We start from the raw sequence: 19,423 nt of genomic DNA on the forward strand, positions 1-19,423 counted from the left end.
TTCAAGGGGTACGGGACTATACACATTTTGGTAACATGCTAACAGCTCCCTCTCCCTGCCAACAGCTGTATGCAGTAACATGCTAACAGCTCCCTCTCCCTGCCAACAGCCATATGCAGTAACATGCTAACAGCTTCCTCTCCCTGCCAACAGCCATATGCAGTAACATGCTAACAGCTCCCTCTCCCTGCCAACAGCCATATGCAGTAACATGCTAACAGCTTCCTCTCCCTGCCAACATCCATATGCAGTAACAGGCTAACAGCTCCCTCTCCCAGCCAACAGCCATAAGCAGTAACATGCTAACAGCTTCCTCTCCCTGCCAACAGCCATATGCAGTAACAGGCTAACAGCTCCCTCTCTCTGCCAACAGCCAAATGCAGTAACATGCTGACAGTTCCCTGCCAACAGCCATTTGCAGTAACAGGCTAATAGCTCCCTCTCCCTGCCAACAACCATATGCAGTAACAGGCTAACAGCTCCTTCTCCCTGCCAACAGCCAAATGCAATAACAGGCTAACAGCTCCCTTTCCCTGCCAACAACCATATGCAGTAACAGGCTAACAGTTCCCTGCCAACAACCATATGCAGTAACAGGCTAACAGCTCCCTCTCCCTGCCAACAACCATATGCGGTAACAGGCTAACAGCTTCCTCTCCCTGCCAACAGCCAAATGCAGTAACAGGCTAACAGTTCCCTGCGCAACAGCCATTTGCAGTAACAGGCTAACAGCTCCCTCTCCCTGCCATCTCTGTCTGCTTTTCTACTCAAGGTCTGCTTCTTGTGTGCTGTCAGAGTCTGAAAATAGGCCAACTGTATCTGTTGTAGTTGGAGAACTTGCATAAAACACAAAGCCATATTCATGCATGATTCAAGTCTTTATTAAAAACAAAGTCCTCCTCTCACGGTGTCTTGTTTAGTGTTGCGATTCTCATAATGTAACAGTGGTAAGAGTTCAACTTGGGCTTATGTCAATGCCTTGTATTGCTGTCGTAGTCTGCCAGCGGGTTTATAGTATCAACTTGTAATGTATTAGATCAGTGGTTCCCAAAATGTGCATAGTCAGGGATGGAACCATCTTACATATAAAACCTTAATTGTTCATCGAAAATAGTGAATAACTCACCACAGGTTAATGAGAAGGGTGTGCTTGAAAGGATGCACATAACTCTGCAATGTTGTATTTGGAGAGAGTCTCAATCTTAAATCATTTCCCACACACAGTCTGTGCCTGTATTTAGTTTTCATGCTAGTGAGGGGCGAGAATCCACTCTCACATAGGTACGTTTGATGCAAAGGGCATCAGTGTCTTAACAGCGCGATTTGCCAAGGCAGGATACTCTGAGCGCAGCCCAATCCAGAAATCTGTCAGTGGCTACTGATTAAATTATATTTTCATAGCCTCAATTTTGTCCCGCACCTTGAATATAGTTGCGGAGAGTACCTGTAATCCTAGATTCATATCATTTAGGCGAGAAAAAACATCACCCAGATAGGCCAGTCGTGTGAGAAACTTGTCATCATGCAAGTGGTCAGACGAGGTAAAATGATGGTCGGTAAAGAAAACTTTTAAGCTCGTGTCTCAATTAAAAAAAACATGTCAATACTTTGCCCCTTGATAACCAGTATGTTGTAAAAGCTTTAAATGGTCGTTGACAATATCATTGCATAGTGCAGAAAATACACGAGAGTTCAGGGGCCTTGCTTTAACAAAGTTAACCATTTTCACTGTAGTGTCAAAACGTCTTTCAAGCTGTCAGGTATTTCCTTGGCATCAAGAGCCTCTCGGTGGATGCTGCAGTGTACCCAAGTGGTATCAGGAGCAACTGCTCTATGTCTCCCTGTCATGGCTTTTGCGCCATCAGTACAGATACCAACATGAGCAGCAGCTACGTTTGGCTACATACGGACCATTAGTGGAATTCCCGCACGAAAGTAACGGTTAATGTGATTGGATGTTAATTGTTTGACTAGGCTACCTGTATTTGACATTGTGTTGTTATTTCGCTGAACACTAGATGGTTTAATTTTATTTTTGGCTGTGAAACGAAGCTACTCAGGCGAGAAAAAACCTCACCCAAATGTATAGCCCCGTTGGAAAATATAAATGGGCTGTTTGAAAATGTGAAGAAAAAAATCACATTTTTATTTGGCGTACCCCCGACAGCATTGCGCGTACCCCAGTTTGGGAATACCTGCAGGTGATTCATTCTATTGTAGTAGTATGCCAGTAGGCTTACTTGGAAGGGACAAGGCATTCATTGATGACTCTGTACTTTCAGTGAAGGATTTGTTTTATGACAATCTGAACTTGTGTACTCTTGCCTGTAGACTCAATGTCAGGATTTTGTGTGATAGTTACCTATCAATAAGTGATTAATAAGTGATGTGGAAAACTGTTTCTTTGATGAAAGATGCAGGTTACAACTCCATGAATTTAGCTGTATATCACTGGCCCATCCAAGGCTAGCCTCTAGCACAAACAAGCTCTGCCTCTCCATGTCTCCATATGACATACTGCTAGTGGAAAATGTTGTGTGTCACAGAGACAGAGAGAGTCGCCATGGCACCCGTCCGGCCCTGGCATTATTGGTTGTCCTGTGTGCGTTGTTACTCAGCATGCCATGTTTAGAGCAGAGACTAGAGAGATGGCAGGCCATCCAGCCCAGGGTTCCATTGCAAATAGCACCCTTTTCCCTATGGGAAGTCTCAATGGATGTTTATGTTGTTGTGTTATAGCACCCTATTCCTTATGGGAAGTCTCCATGGATGTTTATGTTGTTGTGTTATAGCACCCTATTCCCTATGGGAAGTCTCCATGGATGTTTATGTTGTGTTATAGCACCCTATTCCCTATGGGAAGTCTCCATGGATGTTTATGTTGTTGTGTTATAGCACCCTATTCCTTATGGGAAGTCTCCATGGATGTTTATGTTGTTGTGTTATAGCACCCTATTCCCTATGGGAAGTCTCCATGGATGTTTATGTTGTTGTGTTATAGCACCCTATTCCCTATGGGAAGTCTCCATGGATGTTTATGTTGTTGTGTTATAGCACCCTATTCCCTATGGGAAGTCTCCATGGATGTTTATGTTGTTGTGTTATAGCACCCTATTCCCTATGGGAAGTCTCCATGGATGTTTATGTTGTTGTGTTATAGCACCCTATTCCCTATGGGAAGTCTCCATGGATGTTTATGTTGTTGTGTTATAGCACCCTATTCCCTATGGGAAGTCTCCATGGATGTTTATGTTGTTGTGTTATAGCACCCTATTCCCTATGGGAAGTCTCCATGGATGTTTATGTTGTTGTGTTATAGCACCCTATTCCCTATGGGAAGTCTCCATGGATGTTTATGTTGTTGTGTTATAGCACCCTATTCCCTATGGGAAGTCTCCATGGATGTTTATGTTGTTGTGTTATAGCACCCTATTCCCTATGGGAAGTCTCCATGGATGTTTATGTTGTTGTGTTATAGCACCCTATTCCCTATGGGAAGTCTCCATGGATGTTTATGTTGTTGTGTTATAGCGCCCTATTCCCTATGGGAAGTCTCCATGGATGTTTATGTTGTTGCGTAGTAATGGTCATGGTCTTATGATGGTATCCACCCAGTCTCTACCTTTCATCCACTTCCAGTTAGCATGTCACTAAAATAGCAATATAGCTGTTTGAAAGATATCCTAACTATTTCAGTAGGCTACAGTGAAAGCTTTTGTTCTCCTGTTATCGTTGTTAAGAGAAAGAATGTCTCAGAGAGTAGAGTGATTTACCACAGACAGGGTTGTTGTCATTCTGCTTGCATAAGCCTTGTTCTATCCAGAGCCTGATCATGACCACTGCTGTTATGATGGTGTGAAATGACCTCCATTATGAGTGTGACTGCATAGTTAATGTGGCCACAGCGAGTGAGGTCTTTGCATCTCTCTCTCTCTCTGCAGTTCTCTATCTGTCTATCGCTTTCTCAATTCAATTCAATTGAAAGGGCTTTATTGGCATGGGGAACATATGTTTACATTGCCAAAGCAAGTGAAATAGATAATCTCTCTCTCTCTCACCCTCTTTCCTTTTCCAATCTCTCTCCATCCCTTGGCTGTGCTTGTGGCGTTGTTCACCTGTGCTCTATTCCTCTCTACCCCACTGACATCTGCATTTGCTAGGCCAGCTGTGGCTGCCTGAGCCTGGGTCTATATATATATATATATACACTGCTCAAAAAAATAAAGGGAACACTTAAACAACACATCCTAGATCTGAATGAAATAAATAATCTTATTAAATACTTTTTTCTTTAGTTTTGAAGTTTTAGGTTGTAGTTATTATAGGAATTATAGCACTATTTGTCTTTATACCATTTGTATTTCATATACCTTTGACTATTGGATGTTCTTATAGGCACTATAGTATTGCCAGCCTAATCTCGGGAGTTGATAGGCTTGAAGTCATAAACAGCGCAATGCTTGAAGCACAGCGAAGAGCTGTTGGCAAATGCAGGAAAGTGCTGTTTGAATGAATGCTTACAAGCCTGCTGCTGCCTACCACCGCTCAATCAGACTGCTCTATCAAATATCAAATCATAGACTTAATTATAATATAATAACACACAGAAATACGAGCCTTAGGTCATTAATATGGTCAAATCCGTAAACTATCATTTAGAGAAAAAAAACATTTATTCTTTCAGTGAAATATGGAACCGTTCCGTATTTTATCTAACGGGTGGCATCCCTAAGTCTAAATATTGCTGTTACATTGCACAATCTTCAATGTTATGTCATAATTATGTACAATTCTGGCAAATTAATTACAGTCTTTGTTATGAAGAAATGGTCTTCACACAGTTTGCAACAAGCCAGGCAGCCCAAACTGCTGCATATACCTGTAACGGTCGTCGCACGTAGTGGACCAAGGCGCAGTGGGTTGAGTGCTCATAGTGACTTTATTTGAACACAAACAAAACAAAACAAGAAAACGATCGAACGAACAGGATTGCAGGCTAAAACACACAGCTATGCAACCACATAAAACAAATACCCCCTGCCACGTCCTGACTAAACTACAATAACCAATAACCCCTTATACTGGTCAGGATGTGACAGTACCCCCCACAAAGGTGCAGACCCCGGATGCACCTCACACAAAAAATAAACACAAAATAAACCCCCCAAACTAAAGGGAGGGAAGGGAGAGTGGCTGCCATCACCGACGGTTCCCGTGCTACACCCCCCCTCCCCAATCCTCCTACTGTGGAGGTGGCTCAGGCTCTGGCCTTAGTCCACCACCTAACCTGTCCACCCCTGCTGAATACCTCGGGCTGAAGCGCGTCGCGGTAGACCTCGGGCTGAAGCGCTTCGCTGTATACCTCGGGCTGAAGGGCGACTCTGGTAGCTCCGGTCTGTAGGGCAACTCTGGGAGCTCCGGACTGTAGGGCGACTCTGGGAGCTCCGGACTGTAGGGCGACTCTGGCTGCGACGGTTCCGGACTGTAGGCCGTCTCACTCGGTTCCGGACTGTAGGCCGTCTCACTCAGTTCCGGACTGTAGGCCGTCTCACTCGGTTCCAGACTGTAGGCCGTCTCACTCAGTTCCGGAATGTGGGCCGTCTCTCTTGGTTCCGGACTGTGGGCCATCTCTAGACAGCGCACTGTCGCCGGACACTCTGGACGGGGCACTGTCGTCGGACACTCTGGACGGGGCACTGTTGCCGGAAGCTCTGGACGAGGCACTATTGCCGGAAGCTCTGGACGGGGCACTGTCGTTGGAAGCTCTGGACGGGGTACTGTCGTCGGAAGCTCTGGACGGGGTACTGTCATCGGAAGCTCTGGACGGGGACTGCGCACTGAAAGCCTGATGCGTGGGGCTGGTAGTGGAGGTACCGGACTGGAGACACGCACCCCAAGGCTAGTGCGAGGAGCAGGAACAGGACGAGTTGGACTGGGCTGACGCACTGGAGGCCTGGTGCGTGGGGCTGGTACTGGAGATGCCAGACTGGAAACACGTACCTCAGGGCTAGTGCGAGGAGCGGGAGCAGGATACACTGGGCCGTGAAGGCGCACTGGTGGTCTTGAGCGCAGTACTGGCACCACCCTTACTGGCTGGATGCCCGCTTCCCCCTGGCAAATGCGGGGCGCTGGCACCGCGCACACCGGCCTGTGAATGCTCGGCCTTGACGCCATGCGCATCACCCCATAGCACGGGGCCTGACCAGTAACAGGCTGCTTCCTATAAGCACGGGGAGTTGGCTTGGGGCTTAACCCTGGCCCAGCCAAACTACCCGTGTGCCCCCCCCCAAAAAATTATTGGGACTGCCTCTCAGGCTTAAATGCCAACAGTGTACCAATATAACAGTCCCGGTCCACTTCGCTCCACTTTCGCCGTTCCTCCCTCGCTGTCACCACCTGTTCCCATGGGAGGCGATCCCTTCCAGCCTGGATCTCCTCCCATGTGTAGGATCCTTTTCCTTCCAAGATGTCCTCCCAAGTCCAGTACTCCTTGTAGTCCACCTGCTGCTCCTTCCTCCGCTGCTTGGTCCATTGATGGTGGGAAGTTCTGTAACGGTCGTCGTACGTAGTGGACCAAGGCGCAGCGGGTTGAGTGCTCATAGTGACTTTATTTGAACACAAACAAAACAAAACAAGAAAACGATCGAACGAACAGGATTGCAGGCTAAAACACACAGCTATGCAACCACATAAAACAAATACCCCCCTGCCACGTCCTGACTAAACTACAATAACCAATAACCCCTTATACTGGTCAGGACGTGACAAAACCTTGACTCTGCAAGAGAAGTGACACAATTTCCCTAGTTAACAGAAATTCATATTAGCAGGGAATATTAATTAAATATGCAGGTTTAAAAATATATACTTGTGTATTGATTTAAGAAAGGCATTGATGAATGGTTAGGTACACATTGGTGCAACGACAGTGCTTTTTTTGCGAATGCGCTTGTTAAATCATCACCCGTTGGGCGAAGTAGGCTGTGATTCGATGATAAATTAACAGGCACCGCATCGATTATACGCAACGCAGGACAAGCTAGATAAACTAGTAATATCATCAACCATGTGTAGTTAACTAGTGATTATGTGTAACGATCGTCGTCGGGTGACGAGGAAGCGGACCAAAACGCAGCTGGGAGCGAACACATGTTTATTCTTTACACTGAATTAAACACGTACACAAAACCAAGAAAATGCCGATACGTTAACTGCTCGAAACAAAGAGACAACACCCCACAAACAGCGTGGGGGAAAGAGGAACTTAAATGTGATCCCAATCAGAGACAACTAGCGACAGCTGTCTGATTGGGAATCGACAGAACCCAACATAGAAATAAACCCCATAGAGCTAACACAAGGCTATAACGTAAACATAGAAAACAAACCCAGGAAAAATACCCAACATGACACACCCTGACCCAAAATACCCGAGTTCACCTGGTCAGGGCGTGACAGTACCCCCCCCCCAACGGTGCGTACTCCCGGCGCACCAAACTTAAGTCTATTAGGGGGGGGGACCCGCGTGGGCGCCTCACCCTCGGTGGAGGCTCTGGCCCCGGGCGTGTTCTTTCCCCCGCCTCCACCTTAGCCCTACCCCTCTGGCCCGGACTGGACCACTGTGGAGCGGCATGCTCAGGCTCTGGAGCGGAGCCGTCGACCGGAACAGGATTGGGCACCGTTGGACTGGACACGGGCCGTGCCGGACTGGGAACACGCACCACTGGCTTGGTGCGGGCAGCAGGAACGGGCCGGGCCGGACTGGGAACACGCACCGCTGGCTTGGTGCGGGGAGCAGGAACGGGCCGGACTGGGGACACGCACCGCTGACTTGGTGCGGGGAGCAGGGACGGGCCGGGCCGGACTGGGAACACGCACCGCTGGCTTGGTGCGGGGAGCAGGAACGGGCCGGGCCGGACTGGGGACACGCACCACTGGCTTGGTGCGGGGAGCAGGAACGGGCCGGGCCGGACTGAGGACACGCACCACTGACCTGGTGCGGGGAGCAGGGACGGGCCGGACTGGGGACATGCATCGTGGGCTTGGTGCGGGGAACAGGAACGGGCCAGACAGGACTGTGAACACGCACTGGTGAACTGAAGCGTGGAGCCGGTTTAGCCACTCGTCCTGGCTGGATGCCCATCCTAGCACGGCATGTACTGGGCATGTCCACCGGACGCACCGGGCTGTGCGGGCGCACTGGCGACACAGCGCGCAACTCCGCATCCCATGGCTCCTCCTCCAGATCTTCCCTCAGCAGGTCCTCAATCAACCGCCTCATCTCCGTCTCCTCCTCCGCCGTCATCCGCCACGAGAGCAGTGGTCTGGGCTCTTCCTCTGCCCTTCCGGACCACCCCATTAGCCCCCAAAATTGTTTTTATTGGGGGTGTCTTCCGGGCCTCCTCGACCGCCGCCTGCGACTCCGTCCACCGGCTGGCATTACCTCCTCGACCTGGGAATCCTTTCGCCAGGGTCCTTTCCCCGACATGATCTCCTCCCAGGTCCAGAACTCCTTCCCCTCGCGAGCCCATCTCTCGCGCTCCTTATCCTCCCGCTGCTTGGTCCTGGTTTGGTGGGGTGTTCTGTAACGATCGTCGTCGGGTGACGAGGAAGCGGACCAAAACGCAGCTGGGAGCGAACACATGTTTATTCTTTACACTGAATTAAACACGTACACAAAACCAAGAAAATGCCGATACGTTAACTGCTCGAAACAAAGAGACAACACCCCACAAACAGCGTGAGGGAAAGAGGAACTTAAATGTGATCCCAATCAGAGACAACTAGCGACAGCTGTCTCTGATTTGGAATCGACAGAACCCAACATAGAAATAAACCCCATAGCGCTAACACAAGGCTATAACGTAAACATAGAAAACAAACCCAGGAAAAATACCCAACATGACACACCCTGACCCAAAATACCCGAGTTCACCTGGTCAGGGCGTGACATTATGTTAAGATTGATTGTTTTTTATAAGATACGTTTAATGCTAGCTAGCAACTTACCTTGGCTCCTTGCTGCACCCGGGTAACAGGTAGTCAGCCTGCCACACAGTTTCCTCGTGGAGTGCAATGTAATCGGCCATAATCGGTGTCCAAAAATGCTGATTACCAATTGTTATGAAAACTTGAAATCTGCCCTAATTAATCGGCCATTCTGATTAATCGGTTGACCTCTAATATATGTATATATATATACAGTATATACATACAGTGGGGTTCGAAATTATTGGCACCCTTGATAAAGATGAGCAAAAATGACTATATCAAGAAATAATTCAAATACTGAGCTATGTTCAAATTTTGGGGGAGATTATATTATTTTATACTAATACAATTGCTCAGAGAAAGATATTTAGTCTAACAAGTAATACATTTGTTTTATCAAAAAGGTAGAGGTCAAAATTTACACCTCTGTTTTCAATGCCTTTCAATACCTCACCTTGCAAGGATAACGACACTGAGCCTTTTCTCAAATGTTTTATGAGATTGGAGAACACATTGGGAGGGATCTTAGATCGTTCCTCCATACAGAATCCTTCCAGATCCTTGATATCACTTGTCATCTGACCAAAGCATCGGTTCCAATCCAAGTGCCAGTGCCGTTTAGGAAATTCCAGGTGTTTTCATTTGTTGGATGTGGCACAGCGGTCTAAGGCATTGCATCTCAGTGCTAGAGGGGTCACTACAGACCCTGGTTCAGCGGTCTAAGGCACTGCATCTCAGTGCTAGAGGGGTCACTACAGACCCTGGTTCAGCGGTCTAAGGCACTGCATCTCAGTGCTAGAGGGGTCACTACAGACCCTGGTGCAGCGGTCTAAGGCACTGCATCTCAGTGCTAGAGGGGTCACTACAGACCCTGGTTCAGCGGTCTAAGGCACTGCACTTCAGTGCTAGAGGGGTCACTACAGACCCTGGTTCAGCGGTCTAAGGCACTGCATCTCAGTGCTAGAGGGGTCACTACAGACCCTGGTTCAGCGGTCTAAGGCACTGCATCTCAGTGCTAGAGGGGTCACTACAGACCCTGGTGCAGCGGTCTAAGGCACTGCATCTCAGTGCTAGAGGGGTCACTACAGACCCTGGTTCAGCGGTCTAAGGCACTGCACTTCAGTGCTAGAGGGGTCACTACAGACCCTGGTTCAGCGGTCTAAGGCACTGCATCTCAGTGCTAGAGGGGTCACTACAGACACCCTGGTTCAGCGGTCTAAGGCACTGCATCTCAGTGCTAGAGGGGTCACTACAGACACCCTGGTTCAGCGGTCTAAGGCACTGCATCTCAGTGCTAGAGGGGTAAGCAGAAGCAGAAAAGAAACCCACACCTACTGTAAAATATGGTGGTGATAAAATATAAGTTATGGCTATTTTCTAATGAGCTGTCCGTTATCAGGGGATATTAACTGGTAATTCATAGAGACATTGTGTGTGTTGGGTCATCATCACGTTGTTAAGCGAAAATGGGCTGTTATAATATTCACAGTGCTATGTGCTCTGGGTAACAATTATGAAACTGAGCATATCAGTTTCAATTCCAGGCTACTATGACCAGTACCTGCCAGTACCAGGCTACTATGACCAGTACTTGCCACTACCAGTCTACTATGACCAGTACCTGTCACCACCAGGCTACTATGACCAGTACTTGCCACTACCAGGCTACTATGACCAGTACCTGCCACTACCAGGCTACTATGACCAGTACCTGCCACTACCAGGCTACTATGACCAGTACCTGCCACTACCAGGCTACTATGACCAGTACCTGCCACTACCAGGCTACTATGACCAGTACTTGCCACTACCAGGCTACTATGACCAGTACTTGCCACTACCAGGCTACTATGACCAGTACCCGTCACCACCAGGCTACTATGACCAGTACCTGCCACTACCAGGCTACTATAACCAGTACCTGCCACTACCAGGCTACTATGACCAGTACCTGCCACTACCAGGCTCCTATGACCAGTACTTGCCACTACCAGGCTACAATGACCAGTACTTGCCACTACCAGGCTACTATTACCAGTACTTGCCACTACCAGGCTACTATGACCAGTACCTGCCACTACCAGGCTACTATGACCAGTACTTGCCACTACCAGGCTACTATGACCAGTACTTGCCACTACCAGGCTACTATTACCAGTACTTGCCACTACCAGGCTACTATGACCAGTACCTGCCACTACCAATTCTCCATGTATTGCTCTTTTTTCTGTCTTGTTTTTTAACCCATGCATAGCCTCCATATCAGATAAGGACAGGAAGGGAAAGGATCTGATAAATGAGGGCTTAAAAGGAGACATTTCACAGTCAGTCAGTCCAATTGACCTGGCCCAGTTCTCTCTAGAGCTTTTACATTTTACATTTAGGTTTTAGTCATTTAGCAGTCATTTATCCTGAGCGATTAAATGTTTTTATTTCATAACCAAGTGTTTCATAACTGGATATATTCTCAGGGAGGAATAATCAGCAGGAGATGCACAGTCTCTCTTCTCCCTCTCTTTCTCTCTCCCTCTACTCTCTATCTTACCCTCTCCATCTCTCTATTTATGTGTCGCTATCTCGCTCTCTCCCCACCCCTCTCTCTCCACTTCTGCAGGTCTTTCTTTCCCTCTCTACTGTCCTGACCCTCTTGACTGAACAGGGACAGGTACTGAACAGTGACAGGTACTGAACAGGGACAGGTACTGAACAGGGACAGGTCGTGAACAGTGACAGGTACTGAACAGGGACAGGTACTGAACAGGGACAGGTACTGGAGAGGGTAAGGTACTGGACAGGTGCTGAACAGGAACAGGTACTAAACAGGGACAGGTACTGAACAGGGACAGGTAAGGAACAGGAACAGGTACTGAACAGGGACAGGTGATGAACAGGGACAGGTACTGAACAGGGATAGGTACTGAACAGGACAGGTACTGGAACATGGCCAGAAACAGGTACTGAACATGGACAGGTACTGAATAGGGACATGTGCTGAACAGGGACAGGTACTGAACAGGGACAGGTGGTGAACAGGAACAGGTACTGAACAGGGACAGGTACTGAACAGGGACAGAAACAGGTACTGAACATGGACAAGTACTGAATAGGGACATGTGCTGAACAGGGACAGGTACTGAACAGGGACAAGTACTGAACAGGAACAGCCAGACAGTGCCAGGCTATATGGAGCAGCAGGGCCAGCCCTGTGAGGGAGTCACTTTGCATTTGCACATGCTGCATCACAGTGTGCATTACATCCTGGCAGTGCCACACACCAAAGCAACATTTTCACAACAATTAGATCTGAATTAGTCTGGCAGTGGCACATCCCATTGTGTTGTATGTGTTTTGAGAGTTGAGCAGGGATCCCCAACACCTCTACTCCTGCTATCAGATAGGGCAAGAGGAAGGTCTGCTCTAATGAATTAGCCTTGTCCCCTGGAGAACCCAACCAAACCACAACCTCCCAGCTAGATTACAGAAACTCATCATATTCTACATGGAGTTTCTTTGTAGCCCATTAGCCTCTACCCTGTCCATCTGTGTATTGCCTATGGATGCACTGTTTGAACCACAGCCCAAAGTAAGTCCAGGAAAAGGGATATGGTTCTGTGTTAGGGTTGCAAAATTCCAAAATCCCCAAGTTTTCCAGAAATCCAGGTTTCAAGATTCTTGGAATTAAGAGGGAATAAGCAGGAAATAGAGAATCCTCCAATCAGGATTTCTGAAAAAACTGGGAATTTGGGGAATGTTTCTGGAATGTTGCAACCCTAATCTGTTTTTATTCAGCACTCAACAAGTGTTTCATTTAACTATGTAGAAGTTAATAAGGAGATAGATTGGGGGTAAAGCCCTGTGACAGGCTAGCGTCCTGTCCAGGGTGTGTACATCAAGCTGCCTCACGCTACAGAAACAGGAGATAGGCTCCTGCCCTATGAGCCGCTAAGGCTTGTGCAAGGCTATTTAGATTACTGCACCCAGTGATAAACAAAAGACTGTTTAGTATGTATTAATAAACTAATTAGGCACATTTGGGCAGTCTTGATACAACATTTTCAACATATATGCAATGTGACATTGGATCAGTCTAAAACTTTAGCACATACACTGCTGCCATCTAGTGGCCAAAATCTAAAGTGCGCCTGGGCTGGAATAATTCATTATGTGCTTTCTCTTGCATTTCAAAGATGATGGTACAACAATAAAAAATACATTCTTTGTATTATCTTTTACCAGATCTAATGTGTTATATTCTCTTACATTCATTTCACATTTCCACAAACTTCAAAGTGTTTCCTTTCAAATAGTATCAAGAATATGCATATCCTTGCTTCTGGGCCTGATCTACAGGCAGTTCGATTTGGGTATGTCATTTTAGGCGAAAATGTAAAAAAAGGGTTGGATCCTTAAGAGGTTAATAACTTCTTTGGGATAGGGGGCGGTATTTTGACGTCCGGATGAAAAGCGTGCCCAAAGTAAACTGCCTGCTACTCAGGCCCAGAAGCTAGGATATGCATATTCTTGATACCATTTGAAAGGAAACACTTTGAAATTTGTGGAAATGTGAAATGAATGTAAGAGAATATAACACATTAGATCTGGTAAAAGATAATACAAAAAATGTATTTTTTTATTTTTGTACCGTCATCTTCAAAATGCAAGAGAAAGCACATAATGAATTATTCCAGCCCAGGCGCAATTTAGATTTTGGCCACTAGATGGCAGCAGTGTATGTGCAAAAGTTTTAGACTGATCCAATGTACCATTGCATATATGTTGAAAATGTTGTATCAAGACTGCCCAAATGTGCCTAATTAGTTTATTACTACATTTTCAAGTTCATAATTGTGCAATCTCCTCAAACAATAGCATGGTATTATTTCACTGTAATAGCTACTGTAAATTGGACAGTGCAGTTAGATTAAAAATAATTTAAGCTTTCTGCCCATATCAGATATGTCTTTGTCTTGGGATTTTTTGTTGTTGTTACTTACAACCTCATGCTAATCACATTAGCCTACGTTAGCTCAACCGTCCCGCGGGGGGACACCGATCCCAGTGTCGTAAAGAACTTTTACATTTAGGGACATCATCCTCCCTAAAATAGATGAACAAATGAATGATTTGTTGACAATGAAGTCCTTGAAATGTGACGTGATAATAACAATTATGGAACTATATGCTAAGATTTAGGCAGAATTATAAATTATATTATTGAGTCTTTCGGATTGGAACTAAACAGTCTTTTGTTTATCACTGGGTGCAGTAATCTAAATAGCCTTGCACAAGCCTTAGCGGCTCATAGGGCAGGAGCCTATCTCCTGTTTCTGTAGCGTGAGGCAGCTTGATGTACACACCCTGGACAGAACGCTAGCCTGTCACAGGGCTTTACCCCCAATCTATCTCCTTAATGCAATAGCTTGGAGTGCCAAACGGAGATGCATCAGGTCCCATTTTTGGTATGACTCGGCCAGGGATTGAATTCACAACCTTCTAATCTCAGGGCGGACGGTCTAACCACAAGGCCACTGAGTCGGTAGAGCAGTGATGTAGTGGTAAAAACATATGGGGGTAAACTCACCGGTTGCGGTGAAAAAAGTAACACTCCCAATACTTTCAATTCATTTTTCTGCAAAAGGTGGGTAAACTGTTTACCCTCCACTACACCACTGACTGTGAGCTTAGAGAGAGGAACACTCAGGGTGTGCATCCCAATTGGCACCCTATTCCCTTTGTAGTGCACTACTTTTGCCCTGACCTAGTGGGGAGCCATTTCAGACCAACCTTTTTTGTTCCGGGTACCACCAAACCACCATTCGCGGAGTCGCCACATTTTTTTTACATAAAATATCTTAGCTGTCAATTTAGGAGTCCGTTTTATCAGTGAATTTAACAGATTAAAGGCCTTTTGTAGTGTAAAATTGCTTACAATATCATATATACTCCCAACAGTTATTATTTCTGGAGAAAAAAGTAAAATCAAAACAAAAGTGCTCTAAAGTAGGCAGGCTCTGTTTAAAGTTAATGGCGTGAAATGGCTGCCTTTTATTTTTTTAACCTTTATTTATCTAGGCAAGTCAGTTAAGAACAAATTCTTATTTACAATGACGGCCTACCCCGGCCAAACCCGAACCCGGACGATGCTGGGCCAATTGTGCACTGCCCAATCACGGCGGTTGTGATACAGCCTGGAATCAAACCAGGGTCTGTATTGACGCCTGAAGCACTGAGATGCAGTGCCTTAGACCGCTGCGCCACTCGGGAGCCCCGAGCCCTTTTGAGAGCTTAATCATGTTACAACACCACAATGTTCCCTCTGACGATTGGAGGATGCTCCCTGCTCCCTCCTCTCCTCTCACTCCTCTTTTCCTTTTTCTATTCGCCTTGCCTCTCACCTCTCTCTCCCTCTCCCCGTCTCCTCTCCACTTTTCTCCTCCCCTCAGCTCTCCTCCTCCTCTTTCTCTCTCAGACTGACTACAAAGCTTAGGTCCGCATTGCAGTCCTCTGCTGGATCTCAACAATATGCTGCAGGGCTGGTATCATACACACTGAGCGTCAGCCACACAATCAGAGTTGCATGCACACACACACACGGTACCGTTCCACCTATTCTATTCCAGTCTTTACAATGAACCCATCCTCCTGTAGCTCCTCCCACCAGCCTCCTGTGTATCAAAGGTATAGCCAGCTACATGTGATATTGTCTTGAATGATTGATTAAGCTGTCTATAAGCCGGGGTTCCCCTTCTAACTAATTCAAATGGGATCTCTTCTGTTTTCATTCTCTCTTTCAGTTTTTCCCGTACGGAGATGCATCAAAGTTTGCCCAGCATGCGTTCAGGACCTTTGATAAGAACGGAGACGGCACCATCGACTTCAGAGAGTTCATCTGTGCCCTGTCCATCACATCGCGAGGCAGCTTCGAACAGAAACTCAACTGGGCTTTCAACATGTACGACCTGGACGGAGACGGCAAGATCACACGGGTGGAGATGCTGGAGATCATCGAGGTAAAGTTCAGAGTTCAGCCCATAGAAATGAATCATGAATCATATGCTCAGTGCCAAATGGCAACCTATTCTGTATATAGTGCCATAGGGCTCTGGTCAAAAGTAGTGCCCTTTATAGGGAATAGGGTGCCATTTAGGCCATTCATGTCATATTAGTGTTGAGATATTATTCATGGAAATTAGTATCTAAAAAATGTACTTTTGTTCTCCAATTTATGGCCAGGGTTTACTCTTTACTAGGGCCGGGACAATACCAATATCACAATATGTTTTCCATGGCAAAGATGAAAACACGAAGTAGACCAAACTCTTTGGTCCTTTAAAAACCTGCTGTATGTAAAACATTGTGTTTCTATGGCTTAGAAAATAAATACATGTGACTGGATGACAACAACATATTGTTTGTTTCCAACATTCGGCTGTTTTGTTTCCTTGCCAAGATACTAAGGAGTATCGTCCCGGCCCTACTCTTTACCTTCTGAATCTTTGACATTTCCTCCTCTAGCCCCAAATGCCCTCTTGTGTGCCTTGAATACTAATCAGGTTGGGTTTTTCAGAGAGTGTGTTTGACCTATAAATGTCTCTACTTAAGTAAACATTGACTGAACTATCATTTCTCCCCCTCTGTTAAGGCCATCTACAAGATGGTGGGGACTGTGATCATGATGAAGATGAACGAGGACGGCCTGACGCCCCAGCAGCGAGTGGACAAGATCTTCAGCAAGATGGACAAGAACAACGACGACCAGATATCACTGGACGAGTTCAAAGAGGCAGCAAAGAGTGACCCCTCCATTGTATTACTCCTGCAGTGTGACCTGCAGAAATAGAGGAGAGGGAGGATTGAGAACCACCACGGACTGCACAGAAGATTCATGTTCCATTCAGTTTGCAGCTATTTCCACTGAAAAAAAAAATGCTTGGACTACCTTTCAATGGATTTGCTTCTTGTGTTTGAAACACTTGTGTGCATGAGAATGTTAATTTGCTATAAAAGATTTACATATACACACACACACACCTACCAAGACACACCCCACAAAGATACACACGCATCACCACACATTCAGTACATATTCACACCACGCACAAATATATATAGAGATATATAAATATTATTTAAATTATTTAAAATCAACTGCCAAAATGTAAAGTGTGCAATGTATTTTCCATAGATACAGTCTCATTCCACTGGAGCTTTAGCATCAGTGATGTGCTATGTTGAATTACGCTACTACTTATTGTTCTGAGTTTACTGACACTAGCTATGTGTTTCATATATTGAGTAATGTCAACCAAACCAAATTCCTATGGTAACGTAACTGTTTCTGATAAACTATGTATCCATTCTTATAAAAGATTAGATTTGGATAGATGAAGAGATGGATTAGTAGCCTATTCATCAAACACTTTTCCTTCCAAACGTGCTTGTACTGTTGGTGAAAATAAATGTAGTTCATTTGCATGCCTTTAGGTTTCGCATTAAAAATAATCTCCTCATTTTGCATTCTATTAGAATAATGAAGACAAAGCCTTATTAATGAAATGCAGTTAAACAGTTAAAGATAACATATAATAATAATTGAATAGGAAAAATATTATCATATTACAGTATAGATCCTTCAATAAGTATTGATGTATGGGATGTATTTTTTTGTGTTTGGTCATGACATTCTTTTTGACTGCCGTACCTGTGGGAGCATGAAACTTAATAATGATAGTTATGATGCTAAGAAATCCCTGTTGCATCTCTATTTAGGAATGAGGAGATATTGAATGTGGCATATTTATCAATGACAAAACTAATGGTCAACAAAAATATTTGTCTAAAAGAAATGAAATAAATTGAAATAAAAGCATCAGTATTGTCAGGGGAATTATACCCTGTGAGTCATAACCAATGAGAGGTTGTAATATAAAAAGCTATCTGAAAATGAATCTCAGCCCTTTAACAATGAAGAGGTTTTAAGTGTATTGGTCCAATTAGTTTTAGTCCTATGTCATCACACCATTTCTTCAATGAAGATACAGGTTGCATATCAATGTGCTGAATTCGACGAAGTTCCTGTCATGAGTTTATTAATACCACTCATAGGTGTAAAGAAAAAATAACTAAGGCCAGTATAACATTGTGTTAAACATCGATCAGTATAACCTCATACTGTTTTGTCTCTCTGTTTAAAAAATTAGTGTTTAAAAACAATGTCTTGAAGGAACTAGTGAATGCCATTCCTTATGAACCAAGCCAAGAGGACTAAACCCCTTAAGCCATGTGTTTTGGTAGTCTATACAGTTTGCCCAAAGTGTACCTAACGATATGCTGCTCTTTATTGTTCGAATTTTTCTACTTTTTTATTCCTCTCTCGCATACTGAAGCATACAAACTGTACAGTAGCTTCTTCCTTTTCAGGTGCAGTGTATCCTATCATCCATGCAAAACACCAGCTTGGAAATAGCCTCGGACACCTAGCCTGGTCCCAGATTGGTTTGTGCGGTCTTACAACTCCTATTGGTTATTGTAACGGCACAACATAGGAGTTGGCAAGACAGCACAAACAGATCTGGGACCAGGCTGTAAGACCCCAGCCTGACTGGATAATATTGAATAATTCCCCTGTACATATTAGTTTAAAGTAGACCCTGCTTGTATAAATCACTATTTCAATTTGGTAACTAACTACCCATTTTGTTTCACATGCCATCTGCATATTTGGGAGGAGTTATTTTAATTATATTCAAATTGATTGCAATGCCAAGACCAAATCCATCACGATTCCTCAAGAGATTAGTCTCACTGTCATCTAAAACTTTCCATGAACATATTTGCCCAGAAATGTTTGTACTGAAAAAAACTATCAGATTCTGTAAATGTAAACAATGGCAACCATGTAAACTAAATGATTATGTTGTACATGTAGCATGTATTGTGTCCCTGATGACATGGCTGCGCTAGTCCTTGTGTTGTGATTTAAACTAATAAAATAACTCCACGGGCTGTTTTCTGAAGGTGTGAATTAGAATTAGATTGCACAAAATGAAAGTAACTATACGAGATTGAGGGGGGGTTGTGATAGTATGCAGTACTGCATATAAAACCACAATCTGTCTAGTTGTGTTCATATTAAAATAAGCAGACAAACCAACGGTAGAGATTATCTTCTTGAGGATGTCTTGAGTATAGATCTACCACACTCCAGAACATCTCAGCTCTCTAAATGCGAGTTGAATTGGCCCAGTGACAAATATGGTTTTAGCCATGATACAAAGCTATGTGAAAGGAAAGCAGGCTGACTAGACTAATACTGACTGAAAAGATCCCTGGTTCAGGATAGTGTGAAAGACCCTGTGCATTGCGTATGTAGAATTACAATAGAGCTGCTGGCAGTCGTGTGTGCCTGTCTATGAGTGACCGTGACCTATGC

The 19,423-nt window shown here is 45.1% G+C and overlaps 1 protein-coding gene across 1 annotated transcript in view; it reads left to right on the plus strand.

The window, feature by feature from the left end:
• LOC106608116 (visinin-like protein 1) overlaps positions 1-18,996 on the plus strand; it is a 41,896-nt gene extending 22,900 nt beyond the window's left edge. The window contains exons 3-4 of the mRNA XM_014205836.2: positions 15,786-16,001; positions 16,634-18,996. Of these exons, the coding sequence (XP_014061311.1) occupies positions 15,786-16,001; positions 16,634-16,831 (414 nt within the window). The 3' untranslated portion in view covers positions 16,832-18,996. The remainder of the gene's footprint in view (positions 1-15,785; positions 16,002-16,633) is intronic.
• The last annotated feature ends 427 nt before the right edge of the window (positions 18,997-19,423 follow it).

This window comes from Salmo salar, chromosome ssa06 (assembly GCF_905237065.1).
Source record: "Salmo salar chromosome ssa06, Ssal_v3.1, whole genome shotgun sequence".
Lineage (NCBI taxonomy): Eukaryota > Metazoa > Chordata > Actinopteri > Salmoniformes > Salmonidae > Salmo > Salmo salar.